Consider the following 22,310-nt stretch of genomic DNA (forward strand, 5'->3'; position numbering starts at 1 on the left):
ATAAATATGAAAAATGTACACATTAACCTATGGTTGATTATTTGTCCAGCGTTTCATGTGCTTAGAAAACTAAACTCTCATAAGACTTGTTTTAAAAGTTTTTCTGGGGAAAAATGGCAACTGGTCCTATAGAAGTACTGAGACACTAGAGAATTTGGAATATATTCAAGACTTTCTGGATGATCTTATTGAAATTGAGGAGCCATTGTGTTTCCATTCAACTATTATAGTTCCTTCTGATTTGTAGCTAGTTCAGAGGCTATAGTTATCTGTTCTGCCTGTCCCTCTGACTTACCTTACTTTCCTGTTTGTCAGACAGCTAGAATAAGAGTCTGTACTGTAGCAGTTATGGATTCCCTAGTCAGTTCAGATCCAGGTCTGATGAAGAGTGATGATGAATGTGCTTGAGTTTAAGCATAATTGGCTTCAAGAAGGGCCACAGATTTAAGCTGATGTATAGGAGGAAGTGCTTGCAGGGTAGGAGCTTTGATTGCTGCTACTATGCAGAGAAGTTTTTAACACATGCAAATATGTAAGCTATTTATCTTCCTACCGAGTATGTCGTATAGCCTGACTCACAGTAGCACTGCGTGATGCGTGGATTACTTGGAGTACAGTGTCCTTCTCCCAGGTTGCTTACAGTCTCTTAATCATTACAATAGCTAATCCCAGATTAGATGTTGAGGAAGAAGAACAGTTTCCGAAGCCAGCTAGTTTTCCATTAGCTCCCGACCAGATGACTCACAAACAAGTCTTTAAGAGATTTTCTTGGAATATCCATAGGAGATTATTGTTCTAGCACAGATCTGAGAGCATCACAGACAAATTCATGTCATCTAAATATAATGTTAATTCTTCCAAGGGGAAGATCATATAAACTCCTAGGATGTTTTTTATTTTTACAATATTACTGGAGTAATAAATAATAAATTCTCAAATAATCATATTCACTGGCCTGTGTAACTTGGCATACTACCTGAAATTCTTCCAGAGAGGGAATTGACGACTGGTCTGCCCTCTTCCCTAAAACTTCTGTTCCTTTGAAGTGGTATAATATTGGTTTGCTCTTTAAAAATATATAGTACTTTATTCCAGTATACACTGAGCACAGCTATGGGGAGAAGAATGAAGTGATGCCCATCCTGCACGTGGAAACAAATTGCACAAGTTTACCAAAGACTAATCGCATAGGTCTAGTCTTCTACCAAAATTAAAATAATTTTATTAATTCTTGGTAAACCAGGAAAAAAGCTGAGTGCCTTAATTCGTATTATTTTTTCACAATGTTTATCAACAGAAATCAGGGAGACTTTTATTCATGAAAGAAAGGTCTGAAATTTCACTCCCAACTCAGGATCAAATCTCCCTGGTTTGTGAAACTGTTAGTGTCATCAAAATAAATTCAAACGTAGACAAAATTTTTATATATGGTGCAAATTAATCTATTTTCTCCATACAATCTCAAATTACGTTAATATCACTTATTCATAGTTGCTTCCTAATCTGGCTGTAGCAATAGCAGGAGTTTTGACTGGTATAGCTAAATTTAGGCTGCTCTTAATTTGCAGCAGGTTAGGAGGAGATGACAGCTAGGATTACCTACTGCTAATAATGCAGGTATGAGTATCGGTTCACTGTGACATAAATTACTGTTAATTACATGTAATTTGAAAATGTATGGGTTTGGGGTTGTTTTGTTAGTGACTTTTGGAACCTCAAAAACGGAGCATAATTCACCCCTTTCTCTTTGGCTTAGCATGGTGGCACTGATGTGGCCCTATCTGGAATTGGGTGCTGTTGTTCCAGGCTGTGTAGAAGTGCCAAGCAAAGATGTCCACATCCAAAGATCTGACATTTTTTAAAGCTGTGTGAATGTTCAACAATTAGCAAAGGATTGTGTTTTGCTTGATAAATAATTTAAAAAGTAGTCTGCTGGAGAGCCGTGGTGGTTAGGATACTTCATATTCCTTACAGGCAGCATAATTCCAGTCCAAAATAGCCTATATTGTGCGAGAGCACTGAAAAGAACTATGATTTAGCAAGGAAGGCCTCTACTTTTTCTTACTGTGATGGCTACAACCAGTTCCTCAATCACTTGTTTCCTGAGACCTCACTGAAGATCACAAGCCTGTTCTTAGTGTTAACAATTCATATGCAGTGGGGTGCTAGAAATGAGGAGATGAGTTCAATACATTCCAGAACAATTCTTGATGCAGGTGATCAGTGAACTGATTAGGGGACATGCTGTGCTGGACCTGCTACGAGAACTGGTGGATGATGTAAAGGTTGAGGGCACCTTTAAACTGCTGTCTTGCAAACCTTGGTTTTGCAGAGTGTTTGTCTCTAGTTGCATCAGCTTCTGGCATTGATGTTCTATTAAAAGCAAGAGAAATGCTTGTTGGAAGTAAAAAGTGCTGACAAGTTTGTTTTGGTGTTTGGTTTTTTAATTGCAAAGCTAGCACAGCAGCAGGTAAGCACTAATGAAAGTAAGTTAGCTGGCAGTCCTGGTTTTGGAACTAATGTTTTAAAGTGTCTCAGACAGAAACAGCGCATCTTGTTATTGTGTCCTTTCTTGTATAGCCGTGACATGAATCCTAATTGTTCAGAGCATGGACGATGATGTTCTGGAGTTGCCTGGCTATGCTGATCAAGGGGCTCTTCCAAGGTGATTTCTCTTACACAGCTGCACGCTGTGTGACTGTTTCAAAGGGATCAACTTTGAAACATCCACTGTGTGAATGAAGACAAGCCAGTAAGGTGGACACGCATTATGTTATTATAGTCACATTCTATAGAGCTTTAATCTTTTTGTAGCCTGGAACCTCACTAGTGGTGAGCTACTGACTGCCCAGACCTGTGGGAAGTACTGTGCTCTCACAGATGAAATGGGTAAGACATTAGTTTATCAAGAAGGGATATCCTGAGATAAAGTGGCAGCATATGATGTCTGCTCTGGAAGAAATAATTATTTATTTTTTTTTTTACTTGCAGCACAAGTGTCCAAGTATGGTTGGCAGTGCAGCAGGTATGCATACAGAAATGGGAGTTTGATTGAAAGATAGGCAGGTACAGGATATGAGCAACTACAACCTGATGGTCATCTGGATCAACAGGAAGACAGGGACTGTATAAGTAGATTTATGGAGTGTAGTTGTGAGTAACTAATGCTCTGCTCTCAAGTGAAATTTGGGATAGCGAATTATTCTGGCCTTGGTTCACTGTGGAAGACTGGCAGGATGATGGAAAGCACTAATACCCTGGTTTGGAGATGTTTGCAATTGGTGAGACTCCATTAATTACAAAAGCCTTGTCTGAGATTCTAGTGGGAGTCTGCTAGTGTTTAATCTCAGCGAGTTGGTCATTTTGAGTCTATATTATAGCTCCTTGTCATGAAAAATACTTTTATGAATGATTGAAGCAGGCTTGATGAGTCTCCATTTCCCTGTGGAATGGCAATCAAAAGGGCAAGGCTCAAAGAATAGCTTTGTAGGTAAGGCCATTGGTATCCTCAAAAATAATATCCACCAGCGCAATACAGGGACCCTGGGAAGCAGTTAGTGCCTGCCCTGATGCCAGCAGTAGCTGATCTATGTGGCCCCAAGTTTTCTGTAACCAAACCTGGTGTCTGCCTCTAATATAAACAAAAACTTCATAGTATTTAGTCAAGCCAGGGAATTGTCTGTGCAGGCATACTGAAGGTAATTTGTGAGAACCGTTGCATTGCTGGTGTGGAGCCAGTTCCGTTCAGTGATTGCACACAAGAAAACTTAATGGCTTTGGCAAGCAGGCTCTCAACTGTCTCCATAAGCAAAGGGAAGAGCTGGAGGACAGCACTTGAGTGACTTGCCTGGAGGTGAAGCGGTCTTGAGCACTTTTCCGTCCCCACCTCCCCTATTAAGGGCAAAGAGAAGCCCAGTCACCCTGTCTGGGGGGTTACTGGACCTGTTACGACTGGCTACCAGGCGCCGGCGCAGGCTGCCTGAGCTTTCAGAAATATGACTCAAACGTGGTGAATGATGCATTGCTGAGTGGAGTCAGATACTATGATTTCAGCATTATGTTGCTCATCCCTTTTTTCTTTTTTTTTTTTTTTTTTGCACCATTTATGTATTGTATATGATGCTTTTTTTTTTTCCTGTGCTGCAGTGGAATATTTAATGCACATTACAGAGCAATAGATTGGATTTTGAATTATTGTGGTGAGACAGTTAAGTCACTTTCAACAAACGCTCTTATTTGACAGTCTAATTTTTCTCTGTTTTGGTTGACCAAACAAAAGAATCGGCACAAAGAACATGTTCTATAAAAAGTTCTAGAGGTGTATGTGGCATACTATAGTTTAGTCTAACAATCCTTGTAAAACATTTCATCTTTAAAGGCAGGGACCCAACTACTATAAAATATTGTTAACATGTTCTCATGGTTTCTGGAGGTGAATTCATACATCTTTTATGAAATTAAATGTTTGGTTCTGCTATCACAAAGAGTGGTATTTGTTTAATTTTTGTTGGTATCAGTCTGTCATGGTTAGGCTGCTGCAATGAAGTATGTGGCTTAGAGGTCTAAATTCTTTGTTTTCTCCATCCACAATAAAGAGGAAGGCACTGTGCATTAAAGAGCTGTAGTTCCATGAAGCATTTCAGTGGTGATGTTGTAAACCCAAGATGTTTTGCATAACAAAATAACCTCAAGTGAGAATTTTATCTTTAACAAGGCAGATGGCAAATAACTAAGGTTGCATAACACTTCCCATTACAAGAGCCTTGTTTCAGTCTCTTTATGACTTTGCTAGATTTAAATGGTTTGGCCTCTGTTTCTGTTTTGCCAGGTCCTCTCCCTTCTTTTTTTGTTGTTCGTTTGCAACGGATGTACCAATTGCTGAAGAATGAGACATGGGAAAGTAATGGGGACTTTTGCTTCTTGGAAAAAATCTTAATATCAGTCTCGCAAGAATGGCTTAAGGCCACAATGCTTTAAAGGAAAGATTTGAAACTGGGAACAGTAAGAATTTGGCTTTAGAGCTGTGCCTCCTCCTGTCCCTATGAAAAGCCATCCAAATTAGCCACATAAAAAATCACAGTTAGCTCATGCCTGATAGGGATGCGTTCAGCATTTGAGTACTCTGTTTCTGTCCAGGTTTTTTGGCTGAACCGAGGCAGCAGCATTTCCTTTCAAATGCTTTGAACTCCTCAGTGTTCGCGTGATTCACTATCCACGCGGAATAAGTGAGCATGCTCCTTCCCGGAGCTCCCGGGGCCAAGTGGGACTTTCTCTCCCTGGCTGCTTCCAGTCTCTGCAGGCTGCTTTGGCACCAGGCACACTGACTACAAGCGACGAGGCTTGCTGCCCTCCCGTGCTGCCCAGGTACCTGCTGCTGCGCGTGCAGGAAGGGTGATCTGATGCCACTAGAGAGAGGTGGGGAGGAGGTGGTGTTTGGGTTGGAACAATGTTAGTCAGAAAACTACAAGGGTAAAAAGTAGAAAGGCAGGAGAAGAGAATTGCAGGGTGGCAGCTTCAGGAGCAAGAGAAGGAGGTTGAGGCAGAGCCTGAGGAGGTGTGGAGGAGGATGTAAGATCAGGAAAGGTGCAAAGGATGTGGTTTGGTAGGGAAAGGGAAGTGGGAGTGCACCTGGTGGAGAGGAATGGGAAATATTGACAAAACGTGTTCTCCGCATCTAGTGGCGGGGTGGTACGTCTGCCAAATCAATTTTTGTTATCGCAGAGAATACAGCATTGAGATTTCCTGTACTGATTTGATAATTGGGGCGTAGGAGCTGAGAGTGGTATGTAAAGTTACCTATTTTTTTATGCTTGTATGTTTTTACTTTTAAGTGACTGGTACGTGTCAGTACATAATGCCTGTAAACTTTTAAGGTTCCAAGTTCAAGCACTGGAAAGCTCGGAGATCTGAGAGTGAAACTTGCCCATGCAACTTCATTGAATATAACCTATGCACATACATACTAACAAATAATTAAGCATGTGATTGTGCTCTTGAAAGTTAATAGCCCATTCATCAGTAAGGCTAAACAACTGTGAATGAAGTCAGGCTTTGATCTATCTCAGCAGTACTGCATTCCTAAATTTGTGAAGATACAGCATAGTGGAAACTTCTGTGCAACTTTTTTCTAGGTCAGCGTCTAAAAACCTTCTGGGATTTCGAACAGTTTGTAGTTTAGTTACTAGAAACATTAGCCCAAATACAAAGACTTGCACAAGTCTTAGTATGAAGAATGAGAAGCATTTGTTGCAAAATACTGACACTTGCGGTTTTGGTTTAAAATAACTTTCTGGGTTTGTTTTTTATTCTTGAATACTTAAAACTTGGTGTTACGTAGATTTCTTCTGATTATGGCACGATGCAGTGCTTTATCAGATGTTCTACGTTACGTATTCTGTCATGTCATCCATATAAGACAATAAATAATTCGATCTAAAGAACACAGCAACAAGTTTAATGCTTATCGTAGTCTTTGTTCTGTCTGTTAGACACAACCCAACCAGGACAGCAGCATCTAAAGATAAGCTCCACTTTGTAGTTGCTGTGACACTCAGCCTAAGATCCCAGAAAGAACCTGGGGAAAAATACACTTTAGTTTTCCTACTGTACCTGAAGTGATGAATTATTCTTACAACATGAAGGCCGAAGAGCTTTAGGAACCGTTTGATGTGTTCATAAAGAGACTTTAAAAGTAAACATCAGTGCTATTTAAGGATTGTATGTGAGTACCTTCCTGTTCAAATATATAACTTTGCCTTTCTAAACACACATTCATTTATATAGTTTTTCCAAAGACATGGAGCGCAGAAATAATTAAGGTTCGTTGTGCAGCCTCAGTTCTGCGTATGCAGTGTTGTAATTAGCTATTAGTCTGCTGCCCTAATACTAAGCACTACCTTACTTCTCAGGAAGTCCTGCTGCCTGGCAGCTGGATATCAGTAAAGAATTGGTCCCTGGATTGAAAATAGAATTTTCCAGTTTCCCATGATGTTCACTTTGAAAAACAAGTTTTCCAGTAAATGCTGTCTTAAGAATTTAGTTGAGCTCTTGGCTGGTGGTAGCTGTGTCTTGTGCCTCCTTAAATATGACAGTGTAGTCCTGGCACAGTTTTTATTTTTGACAGGGATTGAAGCGATTAAGGATAAGTCATGCAACAGAAATATATTTTCTGAAGTCAGTGTTTCAGCTTTGTTCCCTGCCCAGCAATGGTAGGAAACATTCCTTTTTCTTTCACTTTTTCTCAATATATGCATTTTGAACCACATTAAATGCTTGTTTTATTTAGCTCACAGGATATATCTTTCACATAAAGAACAGGAGAAGAATTAGAAAATGGAATGTTACACTTGCTTTAAGTAGTTACAGCATCCCTTCTAGCAAGGTAGAGGCAGGCTAGCAGATAACTGCCTGTTTTCCTCAGGCGAGTGTACTCTTGATGAGTGTAATGGCTTGAATGTGTGCATCCAGGAACTTAACTGCTAAATAACAACATGCAGTCTTCATAGTTTTAACTGTTTCAGAAATAATTGTCCACACAGAGTAGGTTATATAAACAAAGCCTGGCTTCTGTGAATCTTCATGCTGTCTTTAGTTGAGAGGTGGTTGTTGCTATAGTGACTGGCAGGCATTATTAATGTTCTGTTTTTCTAAGGCTGGAAGGAGAACTCTGAACATCTCTGCAGAATTTGTGAGCTGCAGAGCTTTGCCCAGGAAACTGCAGCAGTGAAGCGGTTACCTATGTTACTTGTATTAATCCCACTAACTTTTAGGTGGTCTAGAATTTACCTCTCTCTGGAAGAGAAATCCCAGCAGATGTTAAAGGCATAAACAGAAGTGGCTGAATGTGGTGGTGTGTGAAGATAATTAGGTACCAGGAACAGTGTAGCTATCTTGATGTAATGCTTAACTTGGTTTGAGCTCCTCTGTTGGAGTCTGGTGTTGACAAGGCTCTCCTACTTTCAGTACCTGAGTTGGTTCAGGGTGCTGAGTCAGGAGGTGGAACCCATATGGCAATGAACTTTTTCCTTAGTAAACAAGGTCATGGTACTTCATTATTTAAGAGTAAACTTTGGGAGTAAACCACTTTCAGTCTCAAGTCACGTGTCTGGTTTTGCAAATGTGTTTCTGTTATTGGTGACTGTAAAATGAAAATAGCTGCTAAATCTATAGGCTAGGTTGAAACAAATTTGTTTTTCTTCTTGCAGTGGGCCCCCATTTATTCTCTCCCAAATGAGGTAATTCAACAGAGTTTCTCTTGCAATGCAGTTTTCTTCATAGAAGCAAAAGGATGAGACTGAAGATGGTTTAAACCAATTATGGAATGAAGGCCACGAGTCCACTTAGTTCATCAGATACAGTGATTCTGAGTTTAAAGTAATTGAAAGCAGAGGAGGGGAAATCTTGGATAATGGAAATCTCTTAAGCTTTATTTATTGTCGGTGTCTTTTAATAGGGGTGGGAAGTGAGGGAATTGTCCTTCATGTGGCAGGCTAGTAACTTGGAATCCAGTGAGAGCTGCTGTACTGCTGGTAGAAGCTCTGTGGAAAGAAAGTGGTTGGAGTATCCAGAAGGTCAGGGAGCTGGTGAATGTGTTCTAAAGATAATGCAGGGGAGAGCTGTGGTGTTGTAGATCTTGCTTGCATAGTTGTGTAAGGTGACAATGCAGAGTAACCTAACTAGAAAGGTGTCTTTGAAAGGCAGTAGTCCTATTTTTGAACTAACTTTCTTTTGCTTACGAAGTTCATATCACTTCATTTTTGCGGTGTTTTATGCCTCTTTAAAACACTTGCAGCCCTTTTTGTGTGTGTGAAGAAATGCTAGAAGCATCCTCGTGTTGAAAGTATGCCTGAAGTTACACACGCAGCAGAGGGAGATCATTAAAGCAGAAAAATAAGCTGCTGAAACCTGTCCCATATAAAGTCCAGAAAAGCCATTACCTATCTGAATTTTCTCCTTACAGAAAAGAGCAGTTCCAAAACCTCACCTAGCTTCCGTGGTGTAAACCTTGCCTGTCAAGAGCAAAGCTCAGCAGACTGAGATGTCAGTGAAGATAACAAGTGTTTGTTCTTACACAAGGCATACTCAGCCTGTACCTGAATATTGTATGCGTATGTGGGGATGTCCCCATATGGCAATAGGATCACTCTGTCACTGTGGAAAGGGATTAATTACTGTGAGACAGAAAAACAGTTGTGCCTTGCTTTTGAATGATCAGTGTGTTGCTATGGCGGAAGTACCACCATTACAGGCCCACTCTGTTTCTTAAACGCGAACTCACTGGGATGGTATCTATGAACCTCGGTGCAGAGGGCATTAAGTGCACAGGGCATTTGTTGCAGCCCCAACAAATTTGGAACGAGTTGAAACCATAGAGGAAAGCATGGGTACGCACTGAGCTCAGTAGGGACTTGATGGGCTGTCAGTGGGCTGGCAAGAAGAAAGTACTGTGTTGGTCTGGGAGCTTGTGGGAGTCTCCTAAATTAATCAGTAGATATTTTTTATTTTGTGATGTACTCATTTTAGTTAAAAACACATACTGCATCAAAAGAATATTTTATTTTACTTTTTACTTTTGAGGGGAGAAATCATTACCTTCTCTTGTTGCAAAGCTGAGACCAAAGAGATTGCACTGTTTTTAAAAATGTTTATATTTCAAGATCAAATTGCTTAATACAGCAATGTGTAGCGAAGTATCCATTTCCCCCTTCTTTCCATCACCATATTTGCTTTACTGCAGTTGCTATCTGTGTTTTTGTAGAACTCAAAGGCTGCCATATGCTTTGATCGTCCTACCCTCTGAACAAGAATATCAAATAATGAATGCTCGCGTTGCTTTCCCCAGCTCAAGCAATCTGACCTTGGGTTCAGTGTGATACTGAAAGCAGGCTAGTCTGCCTAATTCTGCAGGTCTCAGCGGTAGGTGTAAGCTTCATTGTGACTTGGCAATATTCACAGGAGTTATCTTATAGTTTGGAGCGAGCTCTCTAGTTGGAAGTCCAGAAAAGTTTTTCATCTAGAAAAAAGATAAGAGTGCTCCATTTCATAATCTCTGAGGTCGCCTTCCATGTACAACTACTAAACCAGTACACTGACACAGATCCGGGATGGGAGGATCTGTCTGACATGGTTGTAGCAAATGCTGCCTGCAGCAGTCAGAAATCTGAGGAGGAGAGGCAGCTGGTACTCTTGCACCTTGGATGCAAGTGCTTTGCCCTTGAGCAACAGGGTCACAAATAAATCACTGCAGGTTGTATATTGCCCAGTATTGGTGTTTGAAGAGCGCATGGCCTAAGACAGGCTGCACAGCACAAAATGCCGTGTGTCTGGAACTGAGGTTGACTTGCATGCCCTCCGGTAGTAGCATTTCAGCTTTTATTTTGGTAATGTATAATTAAAATGCTTCCATTCCCGTGTCTCATTTATACCTGGCCGAGCTTGCCAGCTTTCTGGTCAGCTGCAGAACCAGCTTCACAGAACAGGCTCTTTCAGCAAATAACGAGGACCTTTTTTCCAGTGGTTAATATTACTTTTTTTTTTTTTATTGCAGTAAGACAATGCAGTATAATTATCCAGAGGAAATAATATGAGTGTCATCTTTTTTGTAAATGCTGTTACAGTTATTGTATTTCTTTTATCATCTTTAAGAGACTCTAAGCTGCATAAGGGCTCTGCCTAGAAAGGCACTCAGTTTGGTATGTTCTCCTACATTATTTAATATTTGAGGATGCAATGCTTTTTAAAGCCAACATAGTCAGCTAAAAGTAATCTTTTATAAATATGCATCTCCCAATAGAGCAGTTACACAATTTTAATCTAAAAAAAAAAAAGTGTCCCTTTCCCTGTAGTTATTTGCATCATCCAGTTTTATGTCTGTGTATTGTTTCCAAAAAAATCTATTTATGTTTCTGTTGGTGGTGTTTTACAATTTAGTGCTGAATTAGCTGTGACAATTTTAAATCATGTTTATCTTCCTAGTCTACAATATGATGAAAACAAAAACAATGGCAACTCTGTCCTATTCCATGACTAGTAAACACTAATGCTGATGAATTTTCATTTCTACTTAGCTTAGCTAGGACACCAGAGATGAAGAACAACTGGGATGGTCACTGCAGCTTGGTGTCTTCTAATGTATTTGTATTTGGAAACCAGACCCTCAGGTTCTACAGTGTTGGAAGTATAAAAAGATATACTTCAGCATCAAGCTTCTAAGAATTGAAAATATTTTAATGTAAAATTAATTCATAGGTGTGTTTAAATGAGGCATGAACTTTGCTTTGCTTTACTGCTTCAGTGAGTAGAAATTCAGTGCAGATACTCTGTCACTCTTTTGTGCCAAACCTCTAACTTGAAAATGAACTCTGTAAGTACTGCTGTTTAGACTTCAAAAAATAGGCATTATCCATTTGCTAATGATGGAAATTTCAAAAAGTTTACATCTGAAACTGTGAGGGCTTAACAAGAGAGTTGGAAGTGTTGATGTATAACCAAAATTAGGCACATCTCTTTATTCTTTCAAAATGGAAGTCCAGATCTTAGTTTTAAATCACTGGAGTGCATTAAATCTAAGCCTTTTAGAGAATTCACACACATTGCAGTTCTTACTGCCTCACTGCTATAGTAATGGGCAGAACCTTATAAATCTCTTTTAAAATAATTTTATCAGTGTTGCTAATTAGATCATTTTTTTTACAAAAGGATTTTGATTGGAGCTTTAATGGTATAACAATACCCATTCTGCTAACAGTTTTCTGAAGCATTTAAATTAAGAAGCCTGGGGATATTGGTTTGGATGTGTTTCTATTTTTCTTCTGAAGTGGTAGCTACGTGAGGGAAATCCTTCTAGTGTCTCTTGATGAATCATCTACACCAGGGGTTTTAAGAGCATTTGGGGGGGCTTTGGGTGGAATAGAGGGGTCTTGACAATAAGTGTGCAGAGTGTAGGCTTTCCATCCTGATGCTTCAGTTCTGTTCCTATTTCCTAATTCCAAAGGATTAACCTGAAAGAAAGCCCGTGCGCCATCAGGGTCTTGGTTGAACCCTTCCCTAAAAAGCTCACGTACCTTGTGACCAAGCTTCTGCAAAATGCGTGTTAATGTCACGCAGGCCTCCCTTCCTGTCAGAATCCTCTGATTCTCTCCTTGTCCATCCTGCAACCTGTTACTCAGTCCTACAGTCCTCCCATCCCCAGATATTTCCCTTGCTTTCCCATTCTGTTGTGCTGAAAAACATCTGTATTTCTGAGCTCAGCCTCAGTGCTGCTCTGAGCCTTCCAGCTGAACCAGTCTCTGAGCCTTCCTGGAGACACCAGGAAGCTTTTTGTCCACAGTGACTGAGAGCAGGGCTTTCTTACTGTGCTGTTTGGCCCTTGTCCTCAGCAACTGCTCAGGGAGCATCTGCTGGCTATTAGGACAGCACATCTGCTGCATAGGAAGGGCTCTGCAGCAAAATTTTTAAAGGATGAAGTTTGCTTTAGAATGGTCCGTGGATAGGAGCTGACTGCTGGCAGGCTTCTGTCTCTTTGGAGGCCAGCAGCAACCCACAAGCCACCATTTATTAATTTCTGCAGGGAAGGGAAGTTTTAAGTTGTTGCGGAGGAGGAGAAAAGGAGGAGGTGTTTTATATGAATAAAATGCTCATGCTTAATTTCTGTGTTCCTACATAGTTCAAGTGTCAGAGTAAACAGCTCGGACACAGCTGTTCTGAGCAGTATGTACAAATGGATTTCAGTGAGGAGAAAAGGAGATTGCTTTGTTTTGTGTTCAAGCTTTTGTGTTTGGATCTCTCTGCTTGATCCATCTCCATGGTTCTCAGCAGGGTCGTATTGTAGCATGTGTTAGTTGAAAGGAAGAATTTTCTTCTTATCTCATTTTGAAGGACTTTACTTCAATAACTGTTATGTATATGTGCATTAGAGCTTACAAAAGCGAAGCTAGTGCTGGTTGCAGTGTAATTTTGGTGCACTCAAAGCACTATTTTATAATAATCTTTTGAAAAAGCACACCAGGTCCTGGACAAGATTAGGGCTCCAGAGTGTGCTTACACAGTGAATAAATGAAAGCAAGGAGTAGCCTTGACTACAGACTCAGACACAGATGGCAGAAGCAGCAGCGTAAGGAAGTTGGTGTGTCCAAGGTCAATCCAGCTTCCAGTACAGTGCAGCAATACCAGAAAGCATTGTCTTCAGCTGTTCTGGAAAACATTGCCAGGCCACTTCTTCCCAAGCTCTGCTTGAGGGGTAGTTTCAGAGTTGTTATTGACAAAAGGATTCTGTGAAAACTATAGTCTTTAACAAGTGCACATGTGGGTTTTCTCTTGTATCTTTTTTGAGACTTATCGCCTCTCACATTTTGGAAGAGGACGGCAGATCTTAACTTTGTCCTAACTTACTGTGAAGATTTTAATAGTAGACATCCAGCTGCTTGGTTTTTACCTTTTTTGTCTTATCGTCTGAGCTGCATGCATCTTGGTAATTTTTGGCCAGCCATAGGACTTTCAGACCTATTTATATTTGGAGAGACCATTGTCTTTTGCTCCCAAGCTTCCAATTTCAAAATACAAGTAAAAGATGAGTATGGAGTGCAAGTATGGAATGAATGCAGTACTTAAGTCTAGAGCAATAAACAGCACTAAAATATTAGTTAGTATATTGTTCATCTAAGTATGTATATGGACACTATTGATAAGACAAAGAATAAGAAATGCTAAAGACTTGGAAAATATATTTTACTGTAAATATGGAGAGTAGCTTTTTACATGTGTACATATTACCAAAGTCTTAGTCATAAGCGGTGGATGTAAGAAACACAAGTCACAAGCAGCAGGAAAGCTTTTATTCAGTTGAACTTAGTTTTCCCCATATCCAGCCCCTGAATCATGGCTCACATGAATTCGTTAGTAGGATAAATGCTCCAGTTTTGTCATTAGAGAGACTCTTTAGTCTTAAAGTTCAGTGGTGTTATTTTAGAATGGAACAGCCAGTTGCTGAATGCTCAGATTCTTATTCCAAGTTAGGTATTCAGGATTTAAGTCTTAATGTGGCTCTGCATTTAAGCTAATAAAACTCTCTTAGTTCTGACCTGTGTGTGCACTTTCAACACGCTCCACCCAGCACAGCAACACCTCTTTGTTTGATTTGATTGATGTGCTAGCCAGCTGCTGTTCCCAGTGGCTAGATAAAATTACCTGGAGTAGTCCCACTTCTTTGTTCTTGCTTATACAGTCCTAGGAGGCTCTGTTCTCTGCTTAATTCTGACTAGTTCAAACTATGCATTTTTACATTGTGCTTATCAGGCATAAAATGCTATCTAAAATAAACATGTGAACTAAAGAGCGGATTTTTGTTTGTGTCTTGGAGCAACATTCATAAGGAAATAATTGGAGGTAGCAGAACTGGATGCTAAGGACTAAAGAATACAGCAGTTGTCCATTAACTGTTCTAAATTTCCCAGTTTAATTCTGTATGTCTTCTGCTATGTATTGACAACGCTTTTTGACTAAGGCACTGTGTTCCAGTTTTCACTTCTAATGCCTTCTCTATCTCCCAGCGTGCACCCTCTGTCACTCTGACAGTTAAGTAGCTGGTCAGTCAAACGCGGGGGGAATAGCTGACAAGTGGCAGGGACAGAATAGGTAGATTTTTTTTTTTTTTTTCTTTTTTCCCTTTAGTTCCTCCTCATCTGTTCTAGATATTTCTTTTTTCTCCTGGCTGCTTTTCAGTACTTCTGTCTCTCACTTGTGGAATTAGAGCAAGAAACTGGAAGGTGGTATCTCCTCTTCGCTGCTCAGGGCAGCCTTTACCCAGAGGTATATCTGAACTGTCAGGCACACATAGCTATCTCCGTGCCTTGGGCTTACCTGTGCTTGTGCTCTCATCCATGGCTATGCAGACCTTGCACGGTTCCCCTTTTCAGAGGCTTGTTAGGGTGCAGTTCTGTGGGGGTGTCTGTGCACATCCTGACCCTGGTACAGGTCAGAGCATCATCTCTTGCTTGTGATCCCCAAGTACCCCTTTCCACTGTGTTTAATCTGTTGAGGATTCCACTTCTGGCAGTAGAGACCCAGTAGTACAGCTGCCTCTGTCCTGTGGCTGATCTTCTTCAAATGAACAGAGCTTAAGCATCTTCTTTCCACATCTTCAGCCTTGCTGTGGGGGCTCTGGTTTGCCATTTACCTTTCTTGGGGATAGCTGGTTCATGTTGTGCAAACATCCACTTGATTTGCCAAAGTCTGCAGAGCAATTGCTTGTAATCTGCACGGCTCTTGTGTTTTTAAGAAAAGCCTGACAAAATGCCAGTGCAATACTTCCCAGCTCAGTGTTTCCTTGACATTCTGTGGATTTTCCAGGGTCTGGGCAAATATTCCTCTTGCTTTCCAGGGCACACCCCCAGAGGCTCTACTTCTCATTCAGGCTTTTCCCCTTGGATGTGCTCTCTTGCCTAGTCTCTCAGCCCAGTCTACTGTGGCCAGAGCTTACCTGGCAGGTAAAGAAACACTAAAGCTTATGGTTTTCCTCCTTTTTCAAGGTTTCCTATGAGACTTTTCATGAGCTTTGCATCTTTTTAAGGTAGAATTTCTCTTTGCACTTGTTTTGCTTCCCACTGCTAGCAATTCCTATGTCTGCTTACACAGACCTCCTTTGGAGAAGCTGGAGATAACTGGTTTCTTTATTTCAAGAGGAACACAGACTGTAAGGTTTTTAAAGGCATTTTTTCTATTTGACAGATACTGATCATGGAACAGCTTTTTTAAAAGTACTTCTTGCTATTATGTTTTTGGGTTGGTTTTTTTCCTGTTTAGAAAATAGGCTTTGGTATAGGTACTTGGGACAAGGGATCTTTGCTGCTGTGGGAAGGGACTGAGTGTGGTTGTAATGGCTGTGTGAGAAATAAGGTAACCTGACATCCTATATGAAATTGCTTATCAGTCCTTCTAGAGCTTGTATCCGTCCTGGCAATAGAAGCATTGGTTAAACCTGTCTGAATATGAACACATAGACATATCAGAACTGATCATAGATTTGTAAATAGAATTAGTGTCCATCATGAAACTGCTTTTTTAGGAATAATCTGTGAGTTTTACACTTGCCTTCATTCAAGGTAAAACTGAAATCTGAACCTACAGAGATCTTCCCTAGCACTGGCCAGCCTTATGCATCCCTTTCAGCTCTGCCTCTGGAATGTTTAAATACTGAATTCTGTGCTGCAACTGGTTTTACTTTAGACCTCCGTGTTTACAAATGCAGACGTATTTAGTAGCAGTACACCTCTTTTTTTTTTTTTTTTTTTTTTTTTTTCCCTTCAATTTTTTCCCCCTTTCCAGATAGAGAAATTGAGGTCTAGTTTTCCATCTCATACTATGCCATATCATGATGGCAGGGCTGGGAGAGAGGAGCTAAATATCTTTTGATTCCCACTCAGAGTCATCTTATAGACCATGCTGCATCCTTAGAAGATCAAAATGCAATAATGTAAAGCACATATTGGGACCGCAGCAGAATCCTTTATGTTGTTTTGATGATTATGTCCTCCAGTTTATTTTGTAGATGCAACTTCTAAATTCGCAGGTATATGACCTAAAGTAATAAAATTTCACATATGACGTTTCTTTCTTTTCTATTACAAAATGAAGCTATAGTAACTTAGTTTGGATTCTTTCTATTGTTTCTGTGATTGTTAGGTACTTGATATCAAGTATGTATACTCATGTGTTTAGGCAATACAAAATCCCTTTTAATTCAAGTATTTAACTTGTACTGCCAAAGGAATGTATTGTTCACAGTGTTGTTTCATACTTGCATTTTAATCCCTCAAAGCTGCCTTAAAATAGAAGTTCTATGCTGTTCTATCCTTTTAAGCAATTACTGGTAGCACGTATCTTAAAATCATCTGATAGATGTGCATTTTTAGTATGTCTAGGCTTTTATTCGTCAGTTAAATTTACCTTTACATACTAGCAGCTAGGCATTTCATGGAGGCCTGTGTAACTAACACTAGAGGAGAAGCACATGGTGAAACGAGGGAGGGAAGACTCATTGATAATTGAGAGGAGAAAGTATTTGACTTCTTTAAGGAATCTGTATTTGCAGCAGTTGAAGCAGATTATTCCACAAGTTTGAAGTAGCTTTGTCAAAGGTCATCTCATGGCAAACTGGAGTTTCACAAACCTGTAATGAGCTGCTGCAGGTTTTACATCAGTGACTTTGGATGACATGTCAGATAAAGTTGAGCATGAAGTTGTGGTTGTATAGTAGTAGAGATATTGCTTTAGTCAATAAAAGTAGTGAGTTCAGAGTAATCCTTACCAAGGCCGATGCTCTATTGCCATCAGCTGCTACGCAGTCACTGAGCACTTAAGAGGAATAGCTGAAGTAAGATGGATAATCCAGCTCAATTTTAAAATTACTTTTAACTTTAAAATACATACTTTTTTTACCTTTAAAAAATGGGCTCTGTGTGTGTGTGTGCTTCCTACCACAATAATACAGTGTTGCACTGATGCATTTAGAAAGAAAACAAGATTTTGATTCTGCCAGTGCTTCAGTCACTGGGTGATTTCTGTGCAGTTTCTGAAATCCATGCACTGGATAGGTACGTAAAGTCACAGATTTTTAAGCTCTTGTAGGCCCTGCTTAGACAACACTTTTCATCTGACTTTCTTGTCTTATCCAAGAGGATGGATGTTAGATAACATCTCACCTGGGGAGGAAGGGCAATGGGAAAAGTTTAATAACTGATCAGAGCATCCTGGTTCAGAGAGTTCATTTGTGGGTGGCTGTTGGAAGACCGTTCACTGAAACGGGTCCTTGCAAAGTGCATGTGGGGTGGGGCAGCTCTTCACAGCTTTTCCAATCAGTGGAAGGTTGGGTGGGGTGCTTTTATGATCTCTTCTTCAGTTGGGATGGGTGGGCAGTGTGGTTCTTGTGTGGCTCTGGGCAAATCACCTAGCATTTCGATTCAACACCAAAATGCTAGAAAAAAATACGTCAGAAGAACCACATATCAGAACATACCTGATGGGGTGGAAAAATGACAGAGCCAGAATCCTCTTCGTGGCACGCAGTGACAAGACGGGAGATGATTGGCATAAAAATACAACAGGAAATACTCTTCAGGCGTAAGAAAAACTTGTCCACTGTGAAGGGTGGTGAAAGACTGGAAGAGGTTGCTCAGAGCAGTTTTGGAGTCTCCATGCTTAGAGGTACTCTAAGGGGACATGGCCTGCTCAAGGCAACCCCACTTTGAGCAGAGGGAATGGACTAGATGATGTCCAGAGATCCCTTCCAGCCTCAACAACTCAGATTCTGTGGTTGTCTTCCTGAGTGTATCTACACTATTACTGAGGCTGTCTTCAGCCTTTTAAGTTTCCAGAATGCTTCACAGAAAAATATCCTCTTATTTCTAACACTTCTTGTGTAACTTTTATTTCCTCCATGTAAAGATAGTGGTTCAAGACAAGCAGCAGAACAAGTATTAGGTAGTTGAGTTATGTCTCTCCTGGCATCTGTGAGGTTATGGAGTCTTGCTGGAACCAGTGTTGTCAATATTTAGGTTTGGATTTTAGATGTTTAGTTGTCTGATTAATCTGTTTGTATCCTAGAGCAAGAGGTATTTTATGTGGGAGCACACCTACACTAGTTACTAAATACTTGTGCCAATTCTTATTTGATATCCAGCATCATTAGAATTCATGGTTGTGCCATCTGTTCTTTTCTTCATCGCTTGTCATATGAGTGGTCATATGGATGTGTACTCAAACTGTGCTACAAAATATTCCAAGGAAATGTCAGACAAGAGGAAATGTGGAAAAAATATTACTCTGTGTACCTAGGCTCTGTTACAAGTGCATTATCTGGATGTCATTTAAACCATAGTTTTGAGGTTAATGGAGAATTGCATAATCCCATGGCACAATGCATGAAGAAAATAACGCTCATGCACTGTGCTGAAGCTGTTAGAACATCACTTCTCTCACTAATGCTCAGAAACAATATTTTTACTCTTTTATAACAATCTCCTCTTCTATGTGATGCCCTAAGCGAGGCTGACTGGAATCATGATATAGGTTCCCCATGTATTATATGGGACTTTTTCTGAGAATGTTCTAAATGGCTGATTCAGGCAGGAGGAAAGTCCGTGTCTCCCCCTCTGCCTCGTTAAGGTAGTAGGAAGATAGAGAGTTTAAATGCGCTTACTCTGGTGAATAAAACACTTTTTTTCAGGCTTAGTACCACCCATTTGGAACACTGAGAGGAAGGAGTATAGGTTTTGACAATGGTAGACCCTACAAAGCTTGGAGGTGCAAGTCTTCAGAGTTGCTCAGATAATCTTGCCAAAAATCAGTCCGTTTACCTATAGGTCAAACTAATCCTTTGTATGAGGCCTTTAGAATGGCAAAATACCAAAAGCTTTTGTTAGCTGCTTTTTAAGATGTGACAGTTCTTACTGTGATTTGGAATCAGTATTTGTAAGGTTCAACAGTAGTTACTTCTGTTGATCACAAGAGACGTAATACAGTTGTCAGGGATGGGAGTGTCTTTTTTTTGACAATTTTTTAAAATTTCACACGTTATTTTTTTGGTGAGATGATGTGATTTTTGAACGCTGCTCTAAGCAATAACATTGCTTTTGAACACCAAACATTTGATCAATGCTATTTTTCTATTTCCCTCACCTGCCTCCCTTCCTGCAAAAAGGGTACAGTAAGTGTCACACAGGCTCCTTCTGCTACCTTCTATCCTGTATGCCCATCCTGAAACATGCCTATGGAAGGAGGTAAAGGGGAAACAAAGACTTTTGTCAGGCCGTGGAGGGAATGAACTCACTGAGGCATTAAGGCTCGAGTGTATATTGTTAAAGCTGGCAAACACAGGAAATTGCTTGGAGCCTTATGAAAAAAAAACAAACCCCACTTTTAAAATTATGCTTTCTAAAGTGGATCTAATACAGTAATAATGCCTATTTATCTTTTAACGCTGAAGTAATCAGGTTTTTCCAACTTCCATTTGTAGTGGTGTTTTAATTTAAATGAATTTAGTTGGGTTTTTCCCCTCCCCTAAGCTTTATTGAAATAACTGTCTTTTTTTATCCTTACTTGCAAATACTTTCAAGCTGTTTGTGGAAGCGTTCTTAGAATTCTTACAGTCTGTCTTTAGACTTTTCCCAGATTGCTGTGTTCTGGATTCAAATACTCCTGTTGGGGAGCTGCTGGACCGAAAGATGAGTAGTAAGCTAAGAAAATCATGGCGTCTAACTTCCTGGCTTGGCTTTTAATGATAGATAGATGCTGAGCCAAGGATATGGTTGTGAAGTGTAATAATGAATCTTTGGGGTTTTCTTTTTATAAAGAGTTGTTAAAAGGGTATTCAGAGCCCCAGAATTATCTCTTCCTAGACTCATAATGCCTGATCAAAAGTCTGTTGAAATAATGGGAATATCTTCTCTGTTAGATTTCATTCAGGCCATAAATTGTCCTCTCTTCGGTTTTGCATAATGGGTGTGTTAGTAATTTGAAACAAGTCCACGCCGTTTTTACCAATATCTGGTTACCATACCTTTAGAAACCTAGGATATGCAGGTCACCTTTATCATCACAGTTTCCTTCTTGCATCCAAACATTGCAACATGTTTGAATGTTTGCTTCTTCAAAGTCACTCTGCAGTTTCATTCTGTTATTCCCACTAACTTGCTTTTATCAAGGTGATTGATTCAGCTTTCTCCAAGGGAAATTCAATTTTAAAAAAATTAAAAAAATTAGAGGCTGCTGTTCTTTGGAAGTAGCAGTTTCCAAAGCATCACTGAGAAGGAAGAGGAAAAATTAGCTGCATGTATAGCATCAGGCTAGCATGGAAAAAAACCCATACACCTTATTAAAACCAACGTTGTTAAAATGGAATCTTCCTGTGGCTCTTTCCTCAGCTTGAATGGGCAACTTGTATTGTGGCTTCAATGTTTTCTGTGTAACCTTCAGGGTTTTTTCTGTGCAAAATGGTGTGGAATGGTATTGGTAATTCAGAACAGTCTGCTTTTGAAGGGAATTCGGCAATGTTTAAGTTGCACTTTAATAGAGTGGCCGAGCTGTTGTTTAGTTACATGGTTAATTAATCTCTTTCCTTTCTTTCCTTATTTTAGCAGCTGAAGGATCTAAAATACAAGACAAGAAAGTTACTTCAGGACAAAGCAACACTGGAACTAAGCCAGGTACACCATTCCACATGCTTCGTATTGTAAGGTTGTTTGCCTTAATGGTGTGTGGAAACCAGCTGTTTTCTTAGGAACTTTTTGAATGTGTGATGCTCTTGTACTTCTCTTACTGTTTCAATCAAAACTGATATCACTGACTGTTCGTATTTAGTTAGGCTGGAATCTTTGATTCTTTGCAAAGAAGCAAAACTGAAAAAAATCTTATTTTAGCGCAGTTTAGGAATGAGGGTTGGGAAGTGACATGAGGCAACAGAAGCCACTATACTTTCATCTATGCTTGCATGAGAATTATCTGCTTAGGCAAAGATTTGCAGCCTTATATAAACGTGCTTCTGTTCAGACATTTCTTCACTTATCACAAAGCATGCATATTCTGTAATATACTCTATGCAGTGGGCAGATGTTTGTCATTACTTCACCATACCTGATTGGTACACTGTGTGGATTTAATTCACTGTTCACTTACACAGTTGAATGGCCATATACTAAAATGCTTAATGTAGTCCTTGATGCCATGAGTCTGCTCCACTTGCATGCTTAGACCAAGATCCAGAAGAGCACTTAAATGTCTAAATTCTTTGATTGCAATTCAAGTACCCAAGCTTAAAATATGCAGTTAATAATGATCTTGTTTAGATGTCTGAGAAAGCATAAGTGTTTTTGTTGCTGAGGGCTAGGCACACTGTCAGCATCCCCTTTTCAACTCGATGGCTTGGCAGCTCAGTAGCTATTTTATATTGACAGGCTCTTCTCTGTCCCCAAACTGGGTACCTGTGGCCTACATGCCCAGAGGGAAGCAATCTCAGTGCTGTCTGTGTTCAGATCATACCTCGTGTACTCTGCCAGGCAGTGCTGGGTCCAGCACAAAGCACAGCATTCATGGCTGCTCTCAATTAGAAAGGCACTGGGAAAAAGAGGAGAGAATGGAGGTAATATTACCAACTACCACAGCAAAACCAGAACTCTTCGTGTTGGACAGGGTTCAATATCCACTTTATACTGCAGTAGTTTAATCCCATTTTTCATTTCTTAAGAGGGTGTCCTAGCTGCTCCTATGTTCCCTTCACCTGTGCTGGTGTGTTGAAAGGAACACAAAATTCCTTTTTGTGA

The 22,310-nt window shown here is 40.0% G+C and overlaps 1 protein-coding gene across 1 annotated transcript in view; it reads left to right on the plus strand.

The window, feature by feature from the left end:
• Nucleotides 1–22,310, plus strand: part of MAP7 (microtubule associated protein 7) — a 104,600-nt gene that overhangs the window by 31,438 nt on the left and 50,852 nt on the right. The window contains exon 2 of the mRNA XM_086460440.1: nucleotides 21,129–21,197. Within this exon, the coding sequence (XP_086316566.1) occupies nucleotides 21,129–21,197 (69 nt within the window). The remainder of the gene's footprint in view (nucleotides 1–21,128; nucleotides 21,198–22,310) is intronic.

The sequence above is a fragment of the Leptosomus discolor genome, chromosome 2 (genome assembly GCF_034619465.1).
Source record: "Leptosomus discolor isolate bLepDis1 chromosome 2, bLepDis1.hap2, whole genome shotgun sequence".
Lineage (NCBI taxonomy): Eukaryota > Metazoa > Chordata > Aves > Leptosomiformes > Leptosomidae > Leptosomus > Leptosomus discolor.